The sequence below is a fragment of the Pleurodeles waltl genome, chromosome 12, assembly GCF_031143425.1.
Source record: "Pleurodeles waltl isolate 20211129_DDA chromosome 12, aPleWal1.hap1.20221129, whole genome shotgun sequence".
Taxonomy (NCBI): Eukaryota; Metazoa; Chordata; class Amphibia; order Caudata; family Salamandridae; genus Pleurodeles; species Pleurodeles waltl.
In genome coordinates, this window is record NC_090451.1 from 246,232,737 (window position 1) to 246,255,961 (window position 23,225).

At 44.1% G+C, this 23,225-nt stretch overlaps 1 protein-coding gene across 1 annotated transcript in view; it reads right to left on the reverse strand.

Annotated features, from left to right (window-relative positions):
- LOC138268205 (neural-cadherin-like) overlaps positions 1-23,225 on the reverse strand; it is a 506,556-nt gene that overhangs the window by 330,509 nt on the left and 152,822 nt on the right. The window contains exons 2-3 of the mRNA XM_069217644.1: positions 3,985-4,182; positions 2,456-2,681 (exon numbers count right to left, since the gene is read on the reverse strand). Coding sequence (XP_069073745.1) covers positions 2,456-2,681; positions 3,985-4,111 — 353 coding nt within the window. The 5' untranslated portion in view covers positions 4,112-4,182. The remainder of the gene's footprint in view (positions 1-2,455; positions 2,682-3,984; positions 4,183-23,225) is intronic.

The window sequence follows — 23,225 nt, forward strand, 5'->3', positions numbered from 1 at the left end:
CCAATAACCTGATTTTTTACAATATATATCTTGGTCATTTATGGAACCAGCCCTCACCCATTTAGGCCTGTGTGGCCCTCCCACTTTCAATGAGATTACATAGTTCTGATGTCTTCATTCCTTGGGCATCCCTCACTTCCCCAATGATAACTCAGGAGTGTCTTCCACCTGCTGTGGTGGCAGCACATATTACACAGTGCGACAGAAAGGGTGATAAGAGAGCTGGTGTCATAAAACATGATTGCCAGTACTGAGGGCCAGCTCTGGGATATGGACATTGGAGAAGGCTTCTACCTTACTCTATCTCATCAAACTGCCATTGGTGGCCCTAACAAGTGTTGCCAAGCAGTGTATCACCCTCTTGCTTAGATGTTATCTGGTCTTGGGTTAAACCAAATTCCTCTTTATCATCTGAACCTCCCTGTCCTTTGAAAAGGTTCTGGGGGCAGTATTGACACTGGGAAGTATGGCCACCAGTGTATCCCCTATCATAGTACTACACCCAGCCAAAGGGTCACAAGAGTCCTCTCTTGACTCCAGAAAACCTGGGCCCTCCTGAAGGTGATTTTCACTTCAGCATGTTGCAGTGGTAAGCCTGGAGATCAGCAGTGCTGCTACACCAAGAAATTATCTCACTTGTGTTGTTGAGAGTTCTAGGTGCAGGATTACCACATTGAAAGTCTCATAGCAATGTGAATGAGGGCATTAGTAAGTAGGATGCCGATATTCTGACGAGTACAGTGCTAATGACCTAACCATAAAAACACCACACGGATCTTAGGCACCAACAAAGAGAAGTCTGCAGAACATTATCTGACCATCAGTTGGTCCGTGGAAGCAGAGGGGGCAATGGGACATCTCCCTGAATGCTCACGTGAAGAGGAAATAGTGTACTTCAAAGCTATCCAGTCCCTTTTGCCGACAGTGAATCAACTCTTCGGGTAGGCAGGCCGTTGAGGTAGCCTATTGGACACCAATGGCCACTGTAGCATGGTGAGAAGAAGGAAAGACTTACTTAAAGTAGCTTGGATCCAAGCAGAAATGTCTTTAAAAAACACAGACCAGGAGGAATTTACTAAGCAGATATGAACCAGGTTAGAAAGGTACTGTAAACCAGAAAACAGATAATAAAGATGTCATTAAAAACAAACTGAGCTAGAAGTACAGGTAGAAGTTCAAAGTAAAGCTGTGGCATTATAAATGCCTTATTTTAATATTAATGTAGTTTTCTTTCTCCACAAAGGGTATCAGCGTCTCCACATTTAAAGATGTGTGGTGCCAGTTAACTGAAGGAAATGCATGGCTCCTTCCTGGATCGTGGAAGGAATTTATGTATAATGGAAAGACACCTTGCTTCCTGTTTTGTGTAGATCCCATTCAGCAAACTCTTAATCCATCTACAGTACCCCAAATGCACAGAGATCCTGCCATGTTTCACTTTCTCCCTCTCACACACTTCCATCAGTCTTTCTGTGCGTGAGGACTAATAATGGAAAGGATTTTTTATTTCAGTTTTCCAACAAATAAGGAGATCTCTCAGCAGGAAAGTTTACATCAACACAGAAATTACCAGTGCAGTCTTACCACCACCAGAGCAAGGACGTCTTCACATGGGTTGACGATATTTAAAGTTAAGTGAAGGTGGGCTTGTGGTTGGAAAGAAGAAATGGATTCACTTGGGGAAAAACTTGGTGTCATAGGGTTTGGGTAGTCGGTTGTTTGGGTGACCATTGATCATTTGCAGCAGTGAAATGCAACTCAGAGCAGAAGTGTCCCATGATTCCCCTACACTACTACCTCAACTGGGCCCTCTGCCCCACATAGGCAGATTCCTTTCAATTTCTGCAAGGGATTCAATGAAGATGAGTATGTTGTTTCTCAGCAGGGTTCACCTGATATGTGATTCACTCTTCCCTCACTCTCCTTTGAGCAGAGGCATTGGCCTGTCTCCTAATTTCTCATGAAGCCAGTCTAAATTGTCCCAAGATACTCTTAATCACTTAAGCATCACAAAAGTACAACAGGTTCTGACTCCAAATGCTCAGAGACTGGCCTCTGCACATTCCTTGAAGCGCTTGAAAGGTCAGAGATGACAGCACCTAACGCATTTATTAATCTCTCAACCACACATCTGAGCCCCATCAATTCCTGCAAGCAACAAAGTCATGCAATACCTGATATTGAGAAAATGTCCTCCTTCCTGCAAAGGTCTAGAACTTCATTCATGTAAAGTCGAAAATAAAGACTATTTCAACTCTGATGTTTATCCTATGCATTGATTTGTGTCTGGTTATAATTTATTTTCAAGCAAACAAAAAGCTCTTGGCTTGACTTTATGCCTATCCTTCTGACTTCATATTTACAGTTGTTGTGAAGCCTTTCTGGGTGATGGAGTTACTTCAATAACAGATAAGTTGTGTACAGCGTAAGGCTGAGGTGCCCTATAACTACTTACGTTTCTCCCTTTGGTGTGTTTTCAGGCATGTGGACAGTATATGTGGCATTTCTGAAACGTGGGGGCCGATGTCCAACAATGACAGATACAGAGGCCGGCGGTCCTTTCTTGCCAAGCTTATCGGAAGCTTGCACCGTCAACAAGTACTCCTTATTCTTCCCCATCAACAGACCAGTCGTACGGATCCAGCCAGTATTTCTATCAACTTGAAATCTGTCTTCTCCACCTAATGGGAAATCGACCAAAAGAAAATCTTACACCCAACATTATTTTTGTAGACGGGCCATGAGATGAAGTAATTTGCATCCACACCTATCATAATGGAAAACATTAGGTACACTAAAGTAAAATCCTCATACTTATGAGCAACATTTCATGTGAAAGCAGAACAACAGGAGATAAAGCAAGAATAATGTGGAGGCATGGAAAAAGGCAACTTACAACAGTAAATACCAAAGTGTTCTTTATAGACATTTACTCATCTCTACTAAGCATATCCCTAGCTTATGGATAAAGGACAACTGTAACCACTGGCTAACAACTGTCCAATCATGAAACAGAACTTTAGTGAGGCATAACTTTCTACCCATTGTGTCCCTCTTAAAGGTAAGGTGGCACAAATAGAAGGTAAGGTGGCACAAATAGACAAAATTAAGTGCATACGGCATTCAACAGTGGCACAGAATGTGCTCCAACAAAGTGATGGCAATGGTTTATGATAAAGTATACATAACCTAACACTATGATCTATCCAATAGTTCTAAGCAGTGGTTTAAACATATGTTTTTCAAGCAGAGGGTGTTCCTTCACAGACACGACATCATTCCAGTGAAATATGAATTTCATCTAAATGGAAGCCCACTCTCCATCTGATTCACTTCCCACCTGCTAACCAATCTCTAAGCAGAACAGTACAATTAGGTAATGACAGCCACAAATCAATAGGCTAACATTTTTCCATTGTCCTTTGACAACAAACATTTTCTTAAAAACAAACAAGGATGAGAAAAAAATGTACTGTCAAATTGAAATCAGGGCCATTACTACCTTACAATTCAGAGATCAGCTTCGTAAACCTCTTACTTATCCAGCCAAAATGGGGTCTGAACTAAGCAAAAGGTGTTTTTACAAAACCTGCTACAACTGAAATCCATGATGAGACATCTTCTCTTTTTTACCACAAATAAGCAATTGGTCCGGTATTTAATTTACTGTTTCAATAAATAATTACTACTTTGTAAGAAAACATAATTGCCATGCCAACTGAATCATAGTACATAACAAGTAATATATGTAATATGCTCCAGAAATGCCATCTTGCACTTGGCCTTTGGCCTCTTGGTTTATTGTCACCAGAGATCATCAAGTACAGATTAGTACCATATTACATGCTTACCCTCTATATATAGAAAATATATTTGTATATATGTGTTTGTAAAAATGTACGTCCATCATTATATGATACTATACACAGTCTATTCCCTCCGCTTAAAACCTCCAAGTTACAAGGCAACGTAGGAAGAGCTTACCTCCCAAGAGAAAGTATTCTACTTGGCCATGGTCCGCTTCATCCACATCTTGGGCTAGAAGCTGGTAAACATTGGTGCCACTCGCAGCCCCTGGGGACACCACGGCCAAGTACGGGAAGGGCTCCATGGTCCATTCCGGTGCATTGTCGTTCACATCCAGTACTGTAAGCTCTAAACGAATTAAGTACCAGTTCGTACCTGAGAGGAGAAAGGCAACTTTGAGAAAAAACACTGACTAGGTGCGCTAAATCAAGTTTAAATATATTAGAATATTTTAACCAGAATAACCACTGTGGCAAAAGTATGACTGAACACACAGTCAAGCTTACACATCTTCAAGTCCAGTGTACAAATGGTGTCCGAAACACTGTGACAAATAAATCTATGAACTCTAGTCCAGTTAACTTTTATACTTTGAGATTGTCATGTTAACCGAATATTGCAACCATATCCTGCCATCAGAGGTGGTTTAGCTTACGTCACAACAGACATTCTTTACATTTAGTAAGTAGAAGCCATAGCTGCATACATTTTTTCATTTTTGTACTACAGTAAATAGGTATAGACATAACATCTCCATTAAGCTCTTAATCCCCTTTAGCAGGTAGTTAAAATAACACATTTTTCTTAGTACAAAAGGCGGACAATCCCACCTCAGATGTTTCTTTATACACCTGTATAGAGAGGACATTTTTTATATTATCAAAAGTCAAAGTGCTTACAATTTACCTCTGGCTTGTTTAAATGTGGATCCTATGCAAATATTTACAGGGTTTAGGTTGTTTTTATTTTTCATTCTAACGCAACAGGATCAGTTTATCATAAGTTGTGTGACTGTTGCCAAAGTGTAACTTCTTGCTTCTGAATCACTGACCACTTTTGTCAAACTAATTTTTCAAGGAAGGCTTTTTTGGTTTAAGCAGAAAAATACACAAGGGAATTAACAGTGAACTCCCATTAGATACCTTTGACAGAAAAATACATTACTTAGGACCATTTTCTAAATGATAAACAGAACACTAGTTCATAAATATGATTTTCTTTTACGGGCTAGGATACACAATGTGGGAGCTTTTCCTTTAATTATTTTCTCATCAATGCAAGAGAAACCCTAAAACTGAGCTGACCACAACGTGTGTACAGAAAAAACTTTTGAAGTTTTGAAACAAGCATTGGAAACACCAACAGATCTTGCTTACAACTGAAAATGCCTTTTCAGTCACTGGTGGGTTTGGGCACTAAATACTCCATCATACATGCACTAAATACCACATCATACAGGCACTCATCTTTGCACTTGTGAATACATTCACCCAACCACTGGCTCATTCCAGTATTCACCCACTCATTCATCCACAACAAAACACACTAACTCAATTAGCATATACAAGATAATTTAAAAGAATAAAAGTAATAAAAAAAAGAGAAAAAACTGCCACAGAAATGTACCTGGTGTGCACTGGCAATACAAATAAAGTAAAATAATTAAACATAACAGCGGGCAGCCATCTTTGAAAGCTACTGTGCATAGTGTGTCATTATTGTACTGAGTGAAAATGGCTGACATGGTGCTTCTAAACAAAGCAGCCATCTTGGAATGGTAAAATAATTAGACACTATTAACAATATCATTCCAAGGTGGCCAGCTTGTTACAGTGTCTGTGAGGGATGGGGTACACTGTAAACGAAATAAGTGGCAAGCAAGCGGTCCAGTAGCACAACCTTAAAATATATATGATTTTATAGTTAGGACCTAATTACTATAGGAAGGGCAATTAACTTTGCCGCAGTTTGAAGAATCTTCACAAAACGTTCACAAACAAAAGTATATCCACCTCATCACCTTACTGGAAAGTTTCAGGATGATCAGTCAAGCAGTGGCAGAGAAAAATGGGGAGCTACAAAATTAAATTTTCCCATGCAATTGTCCATAGGTTAATTCAACAGCAATACTGTGAAAGCAGCTGAACGCAATTACACCAAATTTGGCAGAAAGCTAGATCTTGGTCAATTCAGTAGTTTTTGAGAAATTAAGATTAAAAAACTTTGTATATCTGGACCATTAGGTTCCCGGGAGGCTCGTAAGAATCACAGGATCACACAACTTCAAATAATAGAGCAATCTGATTGGCGAAGAGGGCTTTTTTTCCAGTTGCCAACTCGCTCCCAGGAGAGCAAAAAGCTCCTGTGAACTCCTGTGGGACTTCAGGCTTTGATTGGCTGAGCACAATATGAAGAGAAATGTTGCATCTGCCATTTCAGGACACAGGGACTCGGTCCTCGTGTTCTAAAAAGTGAAAAAACAACTAAGGTTTAAGGGGGCATAGTAGGGTTACCCTGCCCCATTGGATCTTGTGGTTGTGGTGGTGGTGGGGGGAGGGTGTTCCAAAGGGAGAGGGGACATGCAACACCCCCTTCCCAAGCCTCTGTGAGGCCCCGGGAACCTTATCCCCTAGGGACAATATTTAATTGCAGGGGAAAGGGGAGTGCGACACCCCTCATCCAGCCTCACTGGGAAACCCCATATCCTGGTGCCAGCACTATTGTTGTGACCAGTTGAGCCCACCCCTTGGACACTATTTCCCTACCTGCAAGAGTGCAGGCAGGAAAAAAAGTGTGTGTTCCCACCTGGTGGGAGCTGCAAAAATGCTCCCGCCGGGTGGAAGCCCAAATTTTTTCCCTGCCCGCAAGAAAGACACCTGCTCCCACCGGGCAGGAGCATAGCTGGCTCCCGCCGCACTCAGGATGGATGAAAGCAAGAGAGTCAGCTAGACGTGGGGGCCTGTGGCTACCGCCATGGCCCAAAGTTGTGGTTGTTGGTGCTACAAGTGGGAACCAGTGCAAAAAAAGAACAGATGATGCACAGAATGCTGAACAATGTCAAACATTCACCCCAGTCAGAGATCTGGGACAGAATTATTTTTTTGCTCACCACGCAATTCCAGTTTGGAAAAATCAGTCTTGATGCTGCCCCCCATGGGAACAGTCCAGCCTGAGCTACCTGGCAGGGTTCGGGGTATCACTCTTCATCAGCCAGACTAGCTTGACTCCAGTGGCCTGGTGAGCACAGAACCCACATCTGACAACACCCGTCCTGCTTAGGGCAACAAATGCAAAAAGAACATATGGTGGATGGAATGCTGAACACTTTAGGCCCTGTGGAATGGGATCTATTGGGCCAGTACTGTCTGGGTGAAAGGGGCTGCAGCCCTCCTCCTCTTGAAAATAGAATATGCTCCAAGGCGATGGGGTCCCTGCGGCCTGTAAATGCTCAGGGAAGGGGCTGCATGCCCCCCCCTTATAAACAATATGGCCCAAGGGATGGCATCGCCACAGCCACTATTGACTAGGCGAGGGGGGGCACACACCTAAACCTCAATAATTTTTTTTTTAAAGTATAGAATTGCCAGCACCTAAGCTGGGTGATGGCAGGAGAGCCGGTGGGGAAGTGGGGTTCCAGGGGCTACCCCTGTAGCTCCCAACAAAAATGGAGATATGGGTGTCCCAGGTGGGAACCAGGACACCCAAAATATAAATTTTAAAAAATGAATAATAAATGAAAGGCAGGAGTCACTCATTTATTATTCACTGCTCCTTGCAAGGAGCACCATATACTGCCCTGCAAGAGCTCTTTAAACTTTTTTTTGTAACTTGGTGGTGCTGCTAGAAGTGACATCACCAAACATGTTTTTAATATTGTGGGGTTTTGCAGGGAGTGTAGTAGGCACACTCAGCAACATTGAAAAACAGCAAGTCTGCTGGGTCATTAAATCCATGATCCCAGGAGAACTTCCCATAGTTTTTTAAAGCACTCCTGGCTGGAGCTCTATGCTCTTCAGGTAGAGTACATAGAACCCTTGTGGTCAGTTCTTGGGCTGCACTTTGCAGCTTGAAAAATGTTTTAAAAAGATTTAAAGATATGTTGACTTTTTTAATTAAAAAAAAAGCTTTACTGGATTTATTAATGACAATCACTTTAATTAAACATTGAAATGAAATAATTGTTGCTATACATTGCATTTGTATAGCGCTTACTACTCCGGATGAGGTATCAAATCGCTTTACAGTAAGTATCATGCTACCCAGAAGAATAGTTAGTGGTCAGTCCATTGGTTATTGGGGTTAGGTTTGCATGCTCATTCCATGCGTTCAATCCAGTTTCTTTGTGGTAATTTTTTACATAGATGTGACTATTGGTCACCTTTTGACAAAGACAAAACATTTGATTTATATATTTTGATATATATTTTGATATTCTGAACCCTTCATGAAGCCAATGGGCCCAACTTCTGTATTTTGATGTTCTGAACCTATGAAAAATCATTAGCTCTGCCTTACTTAAAATGACACACCTATTCAGCCGTGCACATGAGCGGGAGTTTGGGTGGCAGGCTGTGCGTCCAAATCCTCACTGCGCATGGCTTGTGTGTAGTGGGGGGGTTGGGCACTATCAGGGTTTGGGGGTTTGACACGGCCCATGGCCAACCCCACATTGTACATGGCTGAAGGCCGTGGACAATGTGGGATCAGCTGCCTGCGAAGGGTTGGATGGCCCTGCGTCCAACTCCAGGTCGCATGTAAGTGAAGGCTGTGCCAGTGTGGAGCTGGCTGCCCACCAAGATAACTATAACTGGTTCATTTCAGTGGTTTTGATAAGTGTATGTTTTAAATGGCATTTTAATCTAATTATAACATTTGTTTATCCTTTGGATTTTCAGTGAATATATATATATATATATATATATATATATATATATATATATATATATATATATATATATACGTATATATATATTCAATAATGGTGCAAGACTGAAGACAGCGCTGGAAACTGACTAGAGTCGACAGTATTATGAATACTTTATATATGAATTGCAATCATACTGTGAAAGCATAGAGAGAATTGGAGACTGACTAGAGTGGACAATATTAGGCATATGTTAAATCTCCAATGCAGTCATAGTGTGAGTACAAATACAGGCCTCAAGAGTGGTTAGCGTGGACAATATTGCAGACACTCTATATAATACAATCAAACTGCAAGAGCAAACATAGATCTGGAAACTCAGAAGAGTGACACCACATGAGGTGAAACGTTACTGCAAGGGCAAAGATAGTGCTGCAGATTAGCAATGTGCAGTGTTCTACGGCAGGATTTCCCAAAATAGGGGCCAGGACCATTTATTGGTGGGTTGCAAAAGTCCAAGCAGTAGATGGAGATGCCTTTAAGTTCTGTATTTATCGTGTCACATTTGCTATGTTTCAAAGACAGAGGTCAAATATTAGGCTATGTCTTCTGACAAAGTGCTGCTTATCTTTTTTTAACAAGGAGATCGTGTGAACACACCTCCCTCACTTTGCAATCAGAGAAAAAAAAGTAAAGTAAATTTTGCTGGGGTACACGGAACGTGAAAGGAAAAGCTGTAGGATGTAATTTTTATGCAACCCAAAACAAAATGTAAATGAACTGTACACATTCAGTAATTAGGAAAGCAAAAATGAAGCACATTTTTTGTATTTATGAAGTGTGATGGAAACAAAGATTTTAACAGGATCAAAGCACATCAAGACACTTTAATTGGTGGTGCACAAATGATGAATATTCACAGAAAATCAATTTCCACACATCATTTGTGTGCAATATAATTGTATCAGTAAAACTCTATGTCAGAAACTGGTAGCCCATTTGCTAGTGACAATGACCTCCCCAAGGGCATTTTGTGAGCATAAAGAGGGCACCCCTTGCACCAAGAATTCATATCTTGTTGGACTGGATAAGACAACCGAATGAGGACTTCCCTGCTGCACCAAGGACCCGGTGAAGAGAGGATGCACCAACGTGGACTTTACATACTGAACCTGGTGGCTAGCAAGGAAAGAGACTGTGCCTATTATGTACTGCTCGTGGAAAAGTTGATTGCTGAGTTCAGCCAAAGCAAGAGACTCCATGTGTCAGTTGGCTGACCTCCTGTTCGCAGCACAGGGCTGCAACAGCTGAAGAAGCTTGTTGGGGTTAGTAGAATGCCCAGATCACCAGATACCTGCTCTTCTTTGCTGGGCAACCCCGGGACCTGGACACAAAGCTCAAAAGTTGCCCCTGAGACTGCTAGACCTGGTCATCAGAGTGCAGCCTGGTTGCCCAAAAGGCAAGTTACTGCCAGAACAAGTGAACTGCTGAAACTGTTGTACTGAGTGGCTGGACTTCTGCCAAGCTCAAGGGGATTTTGAGGGACGTAGACCCTGTGGCTAGAATCATCTCATCAAGCCTGTGGACTGAGGAGTAGCCCAAAGAAGATCCCGGTCAACCGCACACCATCTTCAGTATCCTTCAGCATCTCTGGCATCCTGTGTCCCTTGCCTCAGGACCACTCCACATAAGTCAACGATATGGAGCTACTGATGTTGGAAATGGACTGAAAAACTGCTTCTTTCGTCGAGGTAGCTATATCTGTATACCTTGTTGGTCGTCCTGACTCGCTCCCTGTCAGAGGTGGTCACCTAAAGTGACTAAATATCTGTATTAGTACTTAACCAAGTTTTTCTTAAAAAGGTGGCAAATTCATTGAATTTGCCAATGCTTGTTTGTGGTTAAGTAAAAACTGATGATTTGCCAATGCTTGTTTGTGGCTAAGTAAAAACTGTTGATTTACTATACCTTGTATACCAGAACCCTCCAGTAGATCCTATTCATTTTGGAGTCAAACATTATATAGTAATCTACTCTATTTTTAGGGTCGAGCATGCGTTGCATGCGCTTGGGCATGCGTTTCGCTTGCGAGATGCTTTAGGAGTTAGAAAAGGGCTCGGAGCCCCGTCCATGTCACGTCAGTGGTCTTTCATTCGTTTGTGGGCTTGCCTGTTAAAATCTGCTTGCTTTCATTAGTGGAATGCATGCATACGTCATGCCTTTTCCGGTGGTTGGCCCTCTTCGAGCGCAGCGACCAAGTACTGAAAACAAGCGAGGCTTTGTTCGCAGTGCGATCCCGCTTGGCAGAAGTCGAGCGCTTTCCATGGCATCGAACCTGTTACATAGTTAGTTGTACTTTTGCCGGTTACGTAGATAATTGCACTTTTACCAATAGGTTTCACTGCGAGTGAACTGTAGCAGCGCGATCGCGCTCTTTTTTTCCATTTAATGTGGCAAGAAAAGTCCTGTAGGGCGTTTACAACTGCTAACAGCTCTAACTCAGAGAAATGCGAGATCCGCTGCATTGCAAACGCTTGGTATAATTTGGTGTCAGATTTCTTGAGTGTCTCATTTATTTCTTCTTCAGTTGTTTCAGTGCTGTCTACTGCTTTACACGTGTTGCTTTGTGCAAGCCTGACTGCTCACAGCCACACCTACCCAGGGTTAAGCTAATGGTTTACCAAACGAAAGCCACTGGTCCTAATGTACTGAAGTACATTAGTGTACTACAAGCTGCGGTTTCACAGCCACATCCTATGATATACGTCAATTCATCACACCTACTATATGCATTTTTGTGTACGTGACTTTCTACATTCGAACAGTCCTAGTTATTTAAGACTGCAATTATTCAGACTGTGTGCTTCTTTGATCATCATTGTCCTTTGGCATTTGTGGTAATATTTTGTCAAACAAGAATATTCTCAGTGTTAACTTACATGAAATATGCATAGTATGTTGTGCTTATTAAGTCTTCCTTGGGCCAGTGACCACGCACCAGATACCACCCCAGCTTCAGAGCAGTAAGTGACGTTTCTTTGTGACTGAACAATTGAGGCCATGATAACTCCACTTCTGACAGCGTCTCACATAGTGCTGTTCTTCAAGTAGGGTGCCACACAGCACTGAACTTGTGGGAGTGGTCCACATAGCGCTGCACCTCTAGGAAGGTTACATACAGAGATGCTCTCATACAAACGTTTCCTATATAACTGTACTAAGAGCAATTCACATGGTGCTGCAATTCTAAGTATTCAAGGAAGCAATGGATGGAATTCTTGAATCATTCGCAGCACCTGGTAATTGCTTGGGCCTCATCCCATTCCATTGTTTTCTTGCACACCATGCCACCTCAATTTGGATTCAGCCATATGCAAAATAGTCTTGACTCTGCTTCAAAAGGAACATTCCAGTCCAAACTGCCAGGCTGTTTCCTCCCTGAACCAGAACACAAGTAATCCAAGTCCAATTTCACTCTTATTAGGGCTCATCAATTGGGTAGAGGGTGCATGACTTGCCGCCAATAGAGTAGGCAACTTTTTCCCAGAGCTCCTGCCGACGGCCCTCACCTGGTCCAATCCTGCCACACTAATGGCCACCTGGACCCCCAAAATATCCCTGAGGGAACCCTAACATCCCCAGCCTTAACCATGGCCGAAAACCAGCCCGCAGAGTCATCATTATTCTGACACTGAGAGGCTGCCACACACCAGCCCCAAGATGGCGGCCGCATCGCAGTGAATGAAGCTAATTCTCCCTCCGGGTGACAGGAGAAGGCTACACCAGTGGAAGAAGCAGCCAGGAGCGGAAACGGGCGCCGGGACCAGCTAACATGCCAGCAGAGGCAGCCTAAACCCATCTGGAGTAACTGAGGCAGCTGCAGCAGGAGATGTGCTAGACCTGAGGCTGCAGAAGACACAGTGCCTCACACGGAGTTGGGCTTGGCGCCAAGGAGGCCACACAGCCCCTTGTCAACTTGGGCATCTGCAGAGCTACTGGAAGCCGGTCCGGAGAGACACTCCTCAGCAATAGGGTGATGAGGTAATCCGTAGTGGGGCCGAATCGCGAGTGGAGGCCCCCTAGAAAAATGCCTGCATATGGGGATAGTGGCTGGGAGCAAAGCATTGGTGGGAAATGCTACAGACTCACGGATGCTTGGACGACAGGCCAGCCTGTCACAATGCTATCTGCCCAATACTAAAGTGCCTTTTCACGCCTCTCATTAAATTGACTAAGAGACCTGTTAGGTGGGGGGAGAAGGGCAGCATTAACCCCATTAACTTTCTCTTTGCCCCTCTGGCACAAGCAAAGATAGAAGGGCAGCAGACTCTCCTTTACTTGGCCTCACCTATGACAAGGCAGACGAGGCTGATGCCCAAGCCCCGATGAGGAACACAGATGAGCATGATCATAAGGGGGGAGCAGTGGGGAATAACGTATGCTGCTAAGTAAGACCTGACTGAGAATTCTTGGGAAGTGCGAGACTAGCCACAAGGGTGACGGCTGCCACACACAGGACAAGCGATTAGCTGACCCCTCCACCCCCATACTGTTTGCTACCTGAGGCGCCTTGTGACAACATCCAAGCCCACAGCTCAAGGTTAATCTGGTGTAAAATACATATTTTGGACTCGCAACCATGGGGAAAATTGGCTGCAAGAGAGACCAAGACAAGGGCCACATAGAGGAATACCCTGCACTATTACAAAGGGAGGACGGACCAGACTGTCTGAAAGCCCCTGGGGACCCCACCTTGCAAGATATACTGCAGGGCATAGCTGCTTCCTGGGCGGTCCTAGATAGTAAAATAGATTGCTTAGCTATGGACATGGGGCTACTCCATGATGACCATCGACATCTGGCAGGGAGGGTCACAAGAATACACTGAAGGAAGTCTTACCAACACTGACAGCAGTAACAGACAAGCTGACTAAAGTTCATGATTTTGTGTTGAGAACGGAGGATGCCGAAAAAAGGTCAAGATGAAATAATGTCCATATAATTGGCCTTACAGAATGCGTAGAAGATGGAGACATGGTGGGATACCTGGAACACTAAATCGGGAGGAGGTGGTGGGTGGTGGCTGATGGCCTCTCTTGTTTCTTTGCTTTAGAGGGGCTGCACAGGGAGCCGGCCTGCTCTCCACCTCCGGGGTCCCCCCACGCCCAGTGAAAGCAAGGTTGTTACATTACAGAGATCAGGACTACATTCTCAGCCGAGCAAGGAAGAAAGGGGACATCACCACTGAAAATGTCATGGTCCGCCTCTTTCCAGACTTCTCAGGAGAAGTACAGAAGCAGACATCTACATTCCTGGAGGCCAAGGTGAAACTCAGACAGATGGGTCTCCAATATGGCATGATGGTCCCTGCCTGACTTCTAGTGGCGCTGGCAGAAGGAACTCCTGAAGAGATCTGGAGCTAGATCGACTTTCATCAGCTGCTTGATCAAGCCAAAGCTCCCACAAAAGCCTACTACACAGACCCAAGCGGCGGCACAGACCCTCCGCCAGCAGTTAATCATTTGGTATTTAGTAATAGGGAGCTTGAGTCTTTCACCACTTGAGGGGCAAACATTCGTACTGGATAGGTCAATATCCTTGAGATGGAAAGTGCAATGCAGAAAGGAGGAAGGTGTGGTGACGGAACGGACACTGATGAGATGACTGCCATGAAACGTATAAATTCTCCTATCATGGAACGTAAGAGGAATGCATACGATGACGAAACGATATAAGGTCTTCTCATACTTACACAGGAGAGGCATTCAAGTGGCTATGCTGCAAGAAACACATCTCACAGCCACTGAAGACGCAGCACTACACAGACGATGAAGTGGTCAAGCATATAACACCACCTTCTTGGCCTATGCCAGAGGAACCCTGATTTGGATCAGGGCTGGTGTCCCTGTCCAGCACACAGGACATGTAATTTACACGGAGGTTAGATATGTTGCAGCTACAGGCAAATTAGAAGGATGCGCCATAACCCTGGTTAACATTTAAGCACTTAACATGGAGCAGGGTTATTTTCTAACAACCAATTGGCCCCCTATCTACTCAGGACTACGTTATTAGGAGGAGATTTTAATTGTGTAGTGGAACCCCAACTAGACCACTCACTTCCACCACTCCATGATTCTCCAACAACACGGACAGACAGATAGTTCCAAGCCTGGCAAACTCAATGGGGACTCATTGACACATGGCGCCAACTCTATCCTACGATGCAAGACTAGTCCTCTTTTTTTGAGTCTCCATGACTTACATGTGTGCCTTGATACGTCTCTCAGCACCCCTGACATACACAGCTTAGTACATGACGTAGAATACCTAGCTCGCACTATTTCAGATCACAACCTTTTATTACTCCACTAAAAATGGGGGCGGGTTAAAGCACGTATTCCCACCTGGAAATTTAAACCTGAATCCCTGGAGGTCCCACAGTATCTAGAAGTGGTGAGAACACATATAGAACATTATTTCCACAGAAAACTAGGGCACGACAAGTCACCCCATGGTGGAATGGAACGTCTTTAAGGCAGTCATTAGGGGGAGATGTCTGGCAGAATCCGTGGGGGTGAGACACACTTTACTTAAGGAGATCTCAGCAGCTGAGGAGACACTTAGGACAGAAGAAAAATGGAGACCAGGCACCCAGAATTACAAAATAGATTTCTGGAGGCTAAGGAGGCTCTCCCGGGCAAGCAAGAATGGCTCCGCTGCTTTGATTATAAAAGGTATATGAATCAGGCCCATGCAGAATGAGACAAGACTGGGTCCTTATTAGCCTGGTTGGCAGATACGTCCAAGAGGTGCTCCATTATAGTGGAAATCCTAACCGAGGGGGGACAAAGACTCTACAGGCATACAACATCAATAAGCTTTTTATGAGCTACTATGCCCAACTGTACAAGAGTACTACCCGCCATGACGCAGAAGCAATTCAGACATTTTTGGTCCCACTCCCTCTTCCAACCCTTGCATGAGAAAAAGCGGAGAACTTGTGGGGTGTGATTTCAGTTCAGGAAATCCCTGGTGCAATTAAGAGATTGGAGCGTAGTAAGACACCTGGGACAGATGGGTTCCCAGTGGAGTTTTACTCAGCATACTTAGACGTACTGGCTCCTAAGCTGGTGGTTATACATAAGGCTGCCAAAGAGGAGGGGATACTACAGACTACCACCAGGGGAGAACTAGTGGTGCTGTTGTTAAAACCAGGGAAACCAGCGACTGACAGCTGCACTTTTAGACCCCTGTCAATGCGTAACTCGGAATATAAGATGCTAAGTAAGATCTTGGCCACACAGCTCCTAACTCATATGCCCCGCCTAGTTCACTCTGATCAAGCCGGCTTTACACCAGGCAATACGGCAATAAACATCTGCCAGTTGCTAGCAATATTGGATGATGCCTCTTAAGACAAAACTGGAGCAACTATTTTAGCGGTGGACAAAGGCATTTGATAGCCTTGAGTGGAAATTCCTCTATGCTGCTATGACCAAAATGGGAATAGGGGAGGGTTACATAGCCTGGGTCCATTTATTATATAATGGCTCCACAGCTAGGGTACAAAACGGCCAGACAGCATCAGGAAGTAACACAGTAGAGAGAGGAACAAGACAGGCATATCCCTTTTTAACTTTATTGTTTGCACCGGCCATGAAACCCCTGGCGAGCCTGGCTAGAGAAGTGTGCAGATACCAGGGAATACAAATAGATTACCTATTTCACCGTATTGCCTTATATGCTGATGACCTGGTGATATTGTTTAGGTAACATGCAGCAAGTCCTGGAGGTAGCCAAAGCCATGTTGGCAAACTTCAGCGCCTTATCGGGCTTGCAGGGTAAGTGGCAGAAGACTCGCCTTTTCCCCTTGAAGGCTCATGAAAACCCACCGGCAGACCTTGGGCCTCTGATATGGGAACCAAATTGCCTTTCATATTTGGGAACCAAAATCTATCATGACGAGCAGGACTTATTAGACGGTAATGTGGGACAGGCAATCCGAACCACGAGATCTGGCATGACCTTTTGGCGGATGCTCCCCTTGTCATTGGCTGGAAGGGTTGCCATACTAAAAATGATCGTCTTGCCATGCCTCCTATATTTTTTCACGGTGCTCCCTATATGGCTGCCCCTTCCAATTTTCAGAGAACGGGATTCCCTACTACTAACATTCCTTTGGGGAATGGGCTTAAGACAGGTAGCTCTGACTCAACTGCAGCAGTAATCAGCAGGTGGTGGGCTGTCGGTGCCAGAGTTTGAATGTTACTATTTGGCTGCATAACTCCAGTGGTATGCCCAGTTGCTAGCGAGTAGGCAAGCCCAGAATGGGACGATATACCTCTTTACCCCTCCCTGACGAAATTACTGGAAGTGCTGCTAAGAATATATAAGACACAGGAAAGTGACAACAGAATTCAGTGTCCCTTCGTAACTGCTGGATGAGTTGCCTGCAGAAAGACTTGACTCCATACTCTCCAGAGGTTTCCCTGACATTTTAATGGGCATTACCACATGGGAGCGACTGGGAGGGGCTCGCTATGTGAGCAGTGGCAGGAGTGACAGAGCTGGGATATCTATGTAGAACAGGGACCCTGGTCTCGCTTGAGGTTTTTCAAGCAGAATTCGAACTGCCACGCACGCATTTCCTGCTCCATTGAGGCGTCACTGCGGCGTTTCGTCAACATTTGATGAATGAACCACAGACACACACCACAGGCCAATATCTAGCCCTGTCCTGAGGCACTTTCAAGGCAGACATGTGCCTCTACAGAACAATAGGGGGGGACATGATACAATTGTTAGAAACATTAATGATTAAATGGGAAGAAGATACAGGTACCTCCTTATTGGCCACAGAATGGACACACATCCTAGAAAGGATCCCAAAGTCTTCACAAAAAGCTAGGTTTAAACTCATCACCTTTTTTTGTCCCACATAGGGCTTACTTGACCCCGGGGCAAATTAATATACATTTCCACACAATGGAGTCTTCCTGCCTGCGCTGCAGAATTAAAGAGGCTGAGCTTAAACACATGTTATGGGTCTGACCCATTTACAAACATACTGGCGGGAGATGACACTCCTAGTGGCCAAGGTTATTGATAAGGAAATCCCCTGTACTCTGGGTAGCTGCTTATTTGGATGATTTCCCCATATACCCAAAACAAAAGTTACTAGCAGATTTCTGGACTTGGCATATGATCTGGCCAAAAGAGAAATGACCCAAAACTAGAAGGTGCAACGTGGACCCAGCATTAGATTCTGGTGCAGATAATTATACAGATGCGCTGGATATGAGGGAGCAGGAGGGGACCCAGCCCCTTAGATGAGGCAAGAGCTTGTGAAGCCCTACTACACACTCTGAAGGAACCAGACAAGAACTCCCAGAGGCCCTCGCCCACACGGTCACCGACCCCTAAGGGTTAAGGCTCCGACGAATCAGACCTCACAAAGTACACTGTGCAAGGAATATTCTCGGACACCCCGAACACACAGAATAATCGCCTCACTGGCCACACTGAATCTCAGCTGACACCCTTCAACACTACATCCTAAATATACCCAAACTGACAAATGCCTATTTGGAACCATCTATGGTAACAACACAATTGATGGGAGGGAGGGGGCAGAGGGTGAAGGGATGGGGGTTGGTTTTTGGGATACTGTGATTGTTCTTTCCTTTGATTGTCATGAGAGGACAAGTGTTAACAACATGTGATGCTTGCAAATGTTTTTGTGCTTTGCAAACCTCAAATGCAATATGTTTAAAACAAATCAATCAGGTATAGCTTAATTAAACTGGCAAGATATACCTGATTTATGCGCCCTAATAAGGGCGGAACCTGTTGTGGGTTGCTTGTGTTCTGGTTCAGGGAGGACCTGGCCAACCAAGAAAAACTGACCTTGACTTCAAAGTAGTAATTGTTCTCTTGCTTTTCTTTCTATGGAATCTTTATCAAATCTCTGAGTGTAAGCTACTCTACGTTGCATACGTGCTTCCAGGGGTAGTAGGTGTTAGGTAAATGCAATTACAATACAATTCAGTATAGTCATATATGGACATCGGCTCAGGTACATCATCCCAGCAATCAAACAGGTTGCAAGTTATAATGAAATACAAATGTCACAGTGCCAGGTAATAACCTACATCTAATAAACATGTACTCTACATCGATGGAGCACAACACGCACATTGTGAACTTTATGAGAAAAGGAGTTTAACGAATTTTAAAACGTCATAGAAGCAGCAATAAAACATCACAATCATGAAGACACAACGGCAGGGAACAATACCCACCGTTAAAACCATAAAGCACAGACACAATGCAGTTGATCTAACCAATCGATGGTGTGAACAAGGTGGCAGCATTGTCTTTTTGTCCTGCCAACTCTCACTGACCCCTGAAATTTTCCTCAGCCACCAGCATCATGGTGAATATTAAATGCACCTCCAGCACCACCCTGGACTGGATAGAAATTATGGGATCATCAACTTCGTCTTACCAACTAAAGAAAAGAGGATGAGACGTCCCATCCTGGTCATCGAGTGAAGTGACTCTGAGAAGCTGGAGTGCTGGCCCACAGGTAGGTCTGGGACATACCCAATCCGCTTAGGTTGGCAGCCATGTGTGGCCCGCAGATCACCAACCAGTTTGGGCTGCATAGAGATCCAATACAAGGCAGCGAGGATCACTGGGGAAGTGCTTAATTTGAGATGATGATTTTAGGTTGGGGGCCAACACTTATTTTCCCTCATCAGAGCAAAACCGTAAAAACACACACAAGGGAAGGAGAAAGAAAAAACAACTCTGACCAAGGGACAAGCTGGAAAATACAAGAGTGAGATGAAATGGCAGGGCGTGTCTGGTGAGCGATTAAAGAGACATGAGGTGGAATCAAGACCACGCTGCCTTGGAATTCAGCACGAGACATACAAGAGGGCCGGCTACGGGCTTCTGAGAAAACCTTTGGGCTGTGGACCTTATTCTTTCACAAATTAAGCACTCCTCTAGGGCCTTGCCGGTGCATTGCTCATTAGGGTGCAGCTCCTTCCAATTCTCGCTCCCCCCAGGGCGGAAACGAGGGGTCTCATTAGAAAGAGACAATGGAACAGGAGAAAAAAAAGTCAACAGGACTGAGAAATAATACTGAACTCGTGAATAGTGTGCAAAACAACAACAAAACTAGGCCCTGGAGCCTAGATTCCGCCGAGATCTCAATCGTTATTTAAAGACTCAACATGTAGTTTCAATCACCAGGTGAAAGACTAATTGGACCAAATCAATTTTTAGCCCTCTTTTCACTTTCTTACGAGACACCGGTAGGTAATCATGTATGAGCTAGCAGTAGAACTAGAATCCCCGCATATATGTGCTTGCTGAATAGTCTATAAGTACCGTTTATTTCCAGTATCATTCCAGCTTCATTCAATTGCTCGTACACCAGAGTTTAGGGAAAGCTCTAGCTGGCTTTAAACACATTTTTCCCTTTTGAGTGCGGTGACCACTTGCTGTTAATGTGAACAACAGGTTGGCTCGGCTACAACTCCCAAAACTGTCCAACTTTTTCATCTGTCGGTATTCTCCTGTGAAAATGGTATTTCCTGCACTACCCATTTTCCACGAGGTTACATTTCATGTTTAAGAACCTTGACTATTTCCGCAGCTGTAACCACAAGATTCAAAGCAGCGCTCATCAGGTTTTTGTATTTCTGATAAACCTAAGAGTTGGTGTCTTTGGTCTGGAACACGGTGCAATGCTTTCTGAAAGTCTGTAGTTTCATGACTTTAGCATTAGTGGGCAACTGAATGTTGTCTTTATGGTATTGCAGATGGCGTTTGACTACTATCTGCACATTGTCTGGGATACAGAGTTCTAATCCTCAGTCCTAACGTCTCTCGATTGGCATAAATGCTCTCTACACTAAATACAAAAGTTATACACAGAGTACCACTTCCCAAGTACCTGGCCTTCCACACAACACTGTACTCTGGTTACCAAGAAGTAACCTTCGTACTGGGAGAGGGTAGGGTGATTTCTGAATTCTCAGTCATCACGCTTCCTCCAGTCACCTAACATCCCTGTGAGATTCTGCCAGCATACTGTGAAACACAGGGGCACCTGGAGAAAACAGGCTCCATGTTTAATATGTAAACAAGAGAAAACCTGGTACCCTATCATTCCAGATTCTTTAACTTCACTAATTTTCTTGAAGTATACTCTAATATCACAAACACAGGCATACAACAATCATTTGCAATGCAATGGGTCTCGCGTTTGCGCGAGTTAGAGCTATTAGCGTTGTAAATTCGTACCAGGACTTTTCTTGCCACAAATTGAAAATGAAAAGTAAATCAGTTGACATAAGCGTGCCCATTCAAAGCGCCACTGCCACCATGAGTGCAAAAAAGAGACACAAAAGGAAAAAGAAGTTCGCTCGCAGTCAAACATATTGGCAAAAGTGCAATTATCCATGTAACAGGGTCGGTCCCCAAGGCGGTAACAAAACCGCCCCAAGGAGGGACAAACCTAAAACATTTACCAATGTCATCAAAAGATTTTTGAAAGGCAAGCCCATGAACAAGTGAAAGTGATAGGCATGAGGTGGGAATGGTTAAAAGCCCAAATAGATAGCAACACTTCAGAAAGGCAGTGCTTGTGCGCTGCTATGCTTGACCTAAAATGAACTCCACCTGACTCTCTTCTGACCTTAGTAGGCAAACCAGGGAATTAATTCAATCCTCAATACCGCCAAACCGGAGTCCAGGCAGTCCACCCTGATCACTAATTTTCACAGGTGCACCTCTCATCGAACAGAAATTATAATGAGGAACTCCATTTGCAGTCCCTGGAACCTGGGATCTCTCTCAGAATAAGTCAAAGAGAGACGGGGTAACTCTCAAAATATGAATGACTCCAAAGGCTACCTATAGGATTGCTCTTATCCCTGTTACCTGTCCATAAACAGACTTTCTGATCTTGACTCCTCTCTCCCTCTAGACTTCAACTTGTCCACACACTCCTTCACCTTAGCAGCAGTGCCAGCATTCCAATGATGACATCACAGAAGCTCCATTTATGCATGACCTAGTAACATTCTGTGCAGCAGCAAACACACAGTCACCCGTCAGCAGATTGAAAAACTGTAGAAAATCGGGAGGGCATGCAAATGTTAAGCAGTAAATGATCCACTGTAAAGGCTGCACACCAAGTACCACTCAGCCACTAAGCACTTACTCCTATGTAAGCACTAGAATTGGTTTCCTCATAGGCGCTAGACACAGATATGAAGAACAGCATGATAGTGTGGCAGTGAGAGCCTCCAACCAAGAAAAGGCATGAGAGGCTCAGGGAACTGGTGACACATCTATGGATGAACAAGTATTGGAACTAGAAAGGAGAGAGCAGGAGTTTTTCAACAACTCTTCGATGTTGATAATAGATTTGCTAAGAACAGTGCCTTTTCAGAAGAGGAAGAGGAGAGCCAGCGAGAGGTAGAAATTATGATTAAAGAGATTGTCAACCTCACTTTTGCAGATGAATCACTGTGATCTTGTATTTTTCACAGAGGGCTGAAACAAAATGCGTGGTCCCATATTTCTTATCACAAAATAGCATTATAACTGGGGATTGCGAGGCTTTTTAGCATAAGATTTCATGGGTGTCAGTCTTTGAGGACTTAGCCACATGCACCGCCTCTAAACTTCAAGCATGCAGGTCGCTGACCCAATAGCTGAGAAAAAAAACAAATCAGGTATAAATTGAAGTTCCCAGTCTCCATTTCTTTTGAAATTAACATGGAAAGCGGCGCCTGCCCTCTTCACTTGATTTAGTGATAACCATAGAGGTGTTGATACAAGGACAGGTCCTTCTTCACAGGACTCTAGGAAGAAGGGAATGAAAGTGGGTTGCATGATTGCCCAAATGAGTTTTGTGACTACTTTGTGAGGAGACATTTTCCCCCCAATTTAAAGGCCTAGTACTTGGCAGTCCAAAGTACCTTTTGGGCACCATAAGGAAAACAATGGTACACAGTAGACAGACTGTGTGGACCATCCAGATTTCCCCTTCTGGGTGAGGGATTCGGTGTTGTGTTCCAACAGGGAGATCAAAAGGATTGTTGGGGGTGATCCCACCCTTGAAGGTATTTTGTCATTCTGGGCAGCCTTCCATCTCTAACGCCAAAGTTAAATTCAGGCCTTCCTCACTGAGCTCTCTATAGTGACCCACTTTCACTACTTATAAGCAAGCACTAGTGATCCGTCAGAAGGGGTTAGAAGCTAGCCTGGACAGCTGTTTGAGAGGAACAAACAATTGACATTGTGATGTGGAGCTCAGAAATGAAAGTTGATATTCTTTTTCAGATGAGTGAGCAGCATTAGAACAGATGTGAGCAAACGTGAACATGATGGCTCTGATTCCCATTGAAGATGTGATGACAGCTCGTTGAAATTTAGAGACATTATTTCGAGGACCTGTAGGAGTAGTATTACAAAAGACTCTCCACTAAAGTACAACGCAAACTGGGAAAGGGAGAATCTTTGAAAT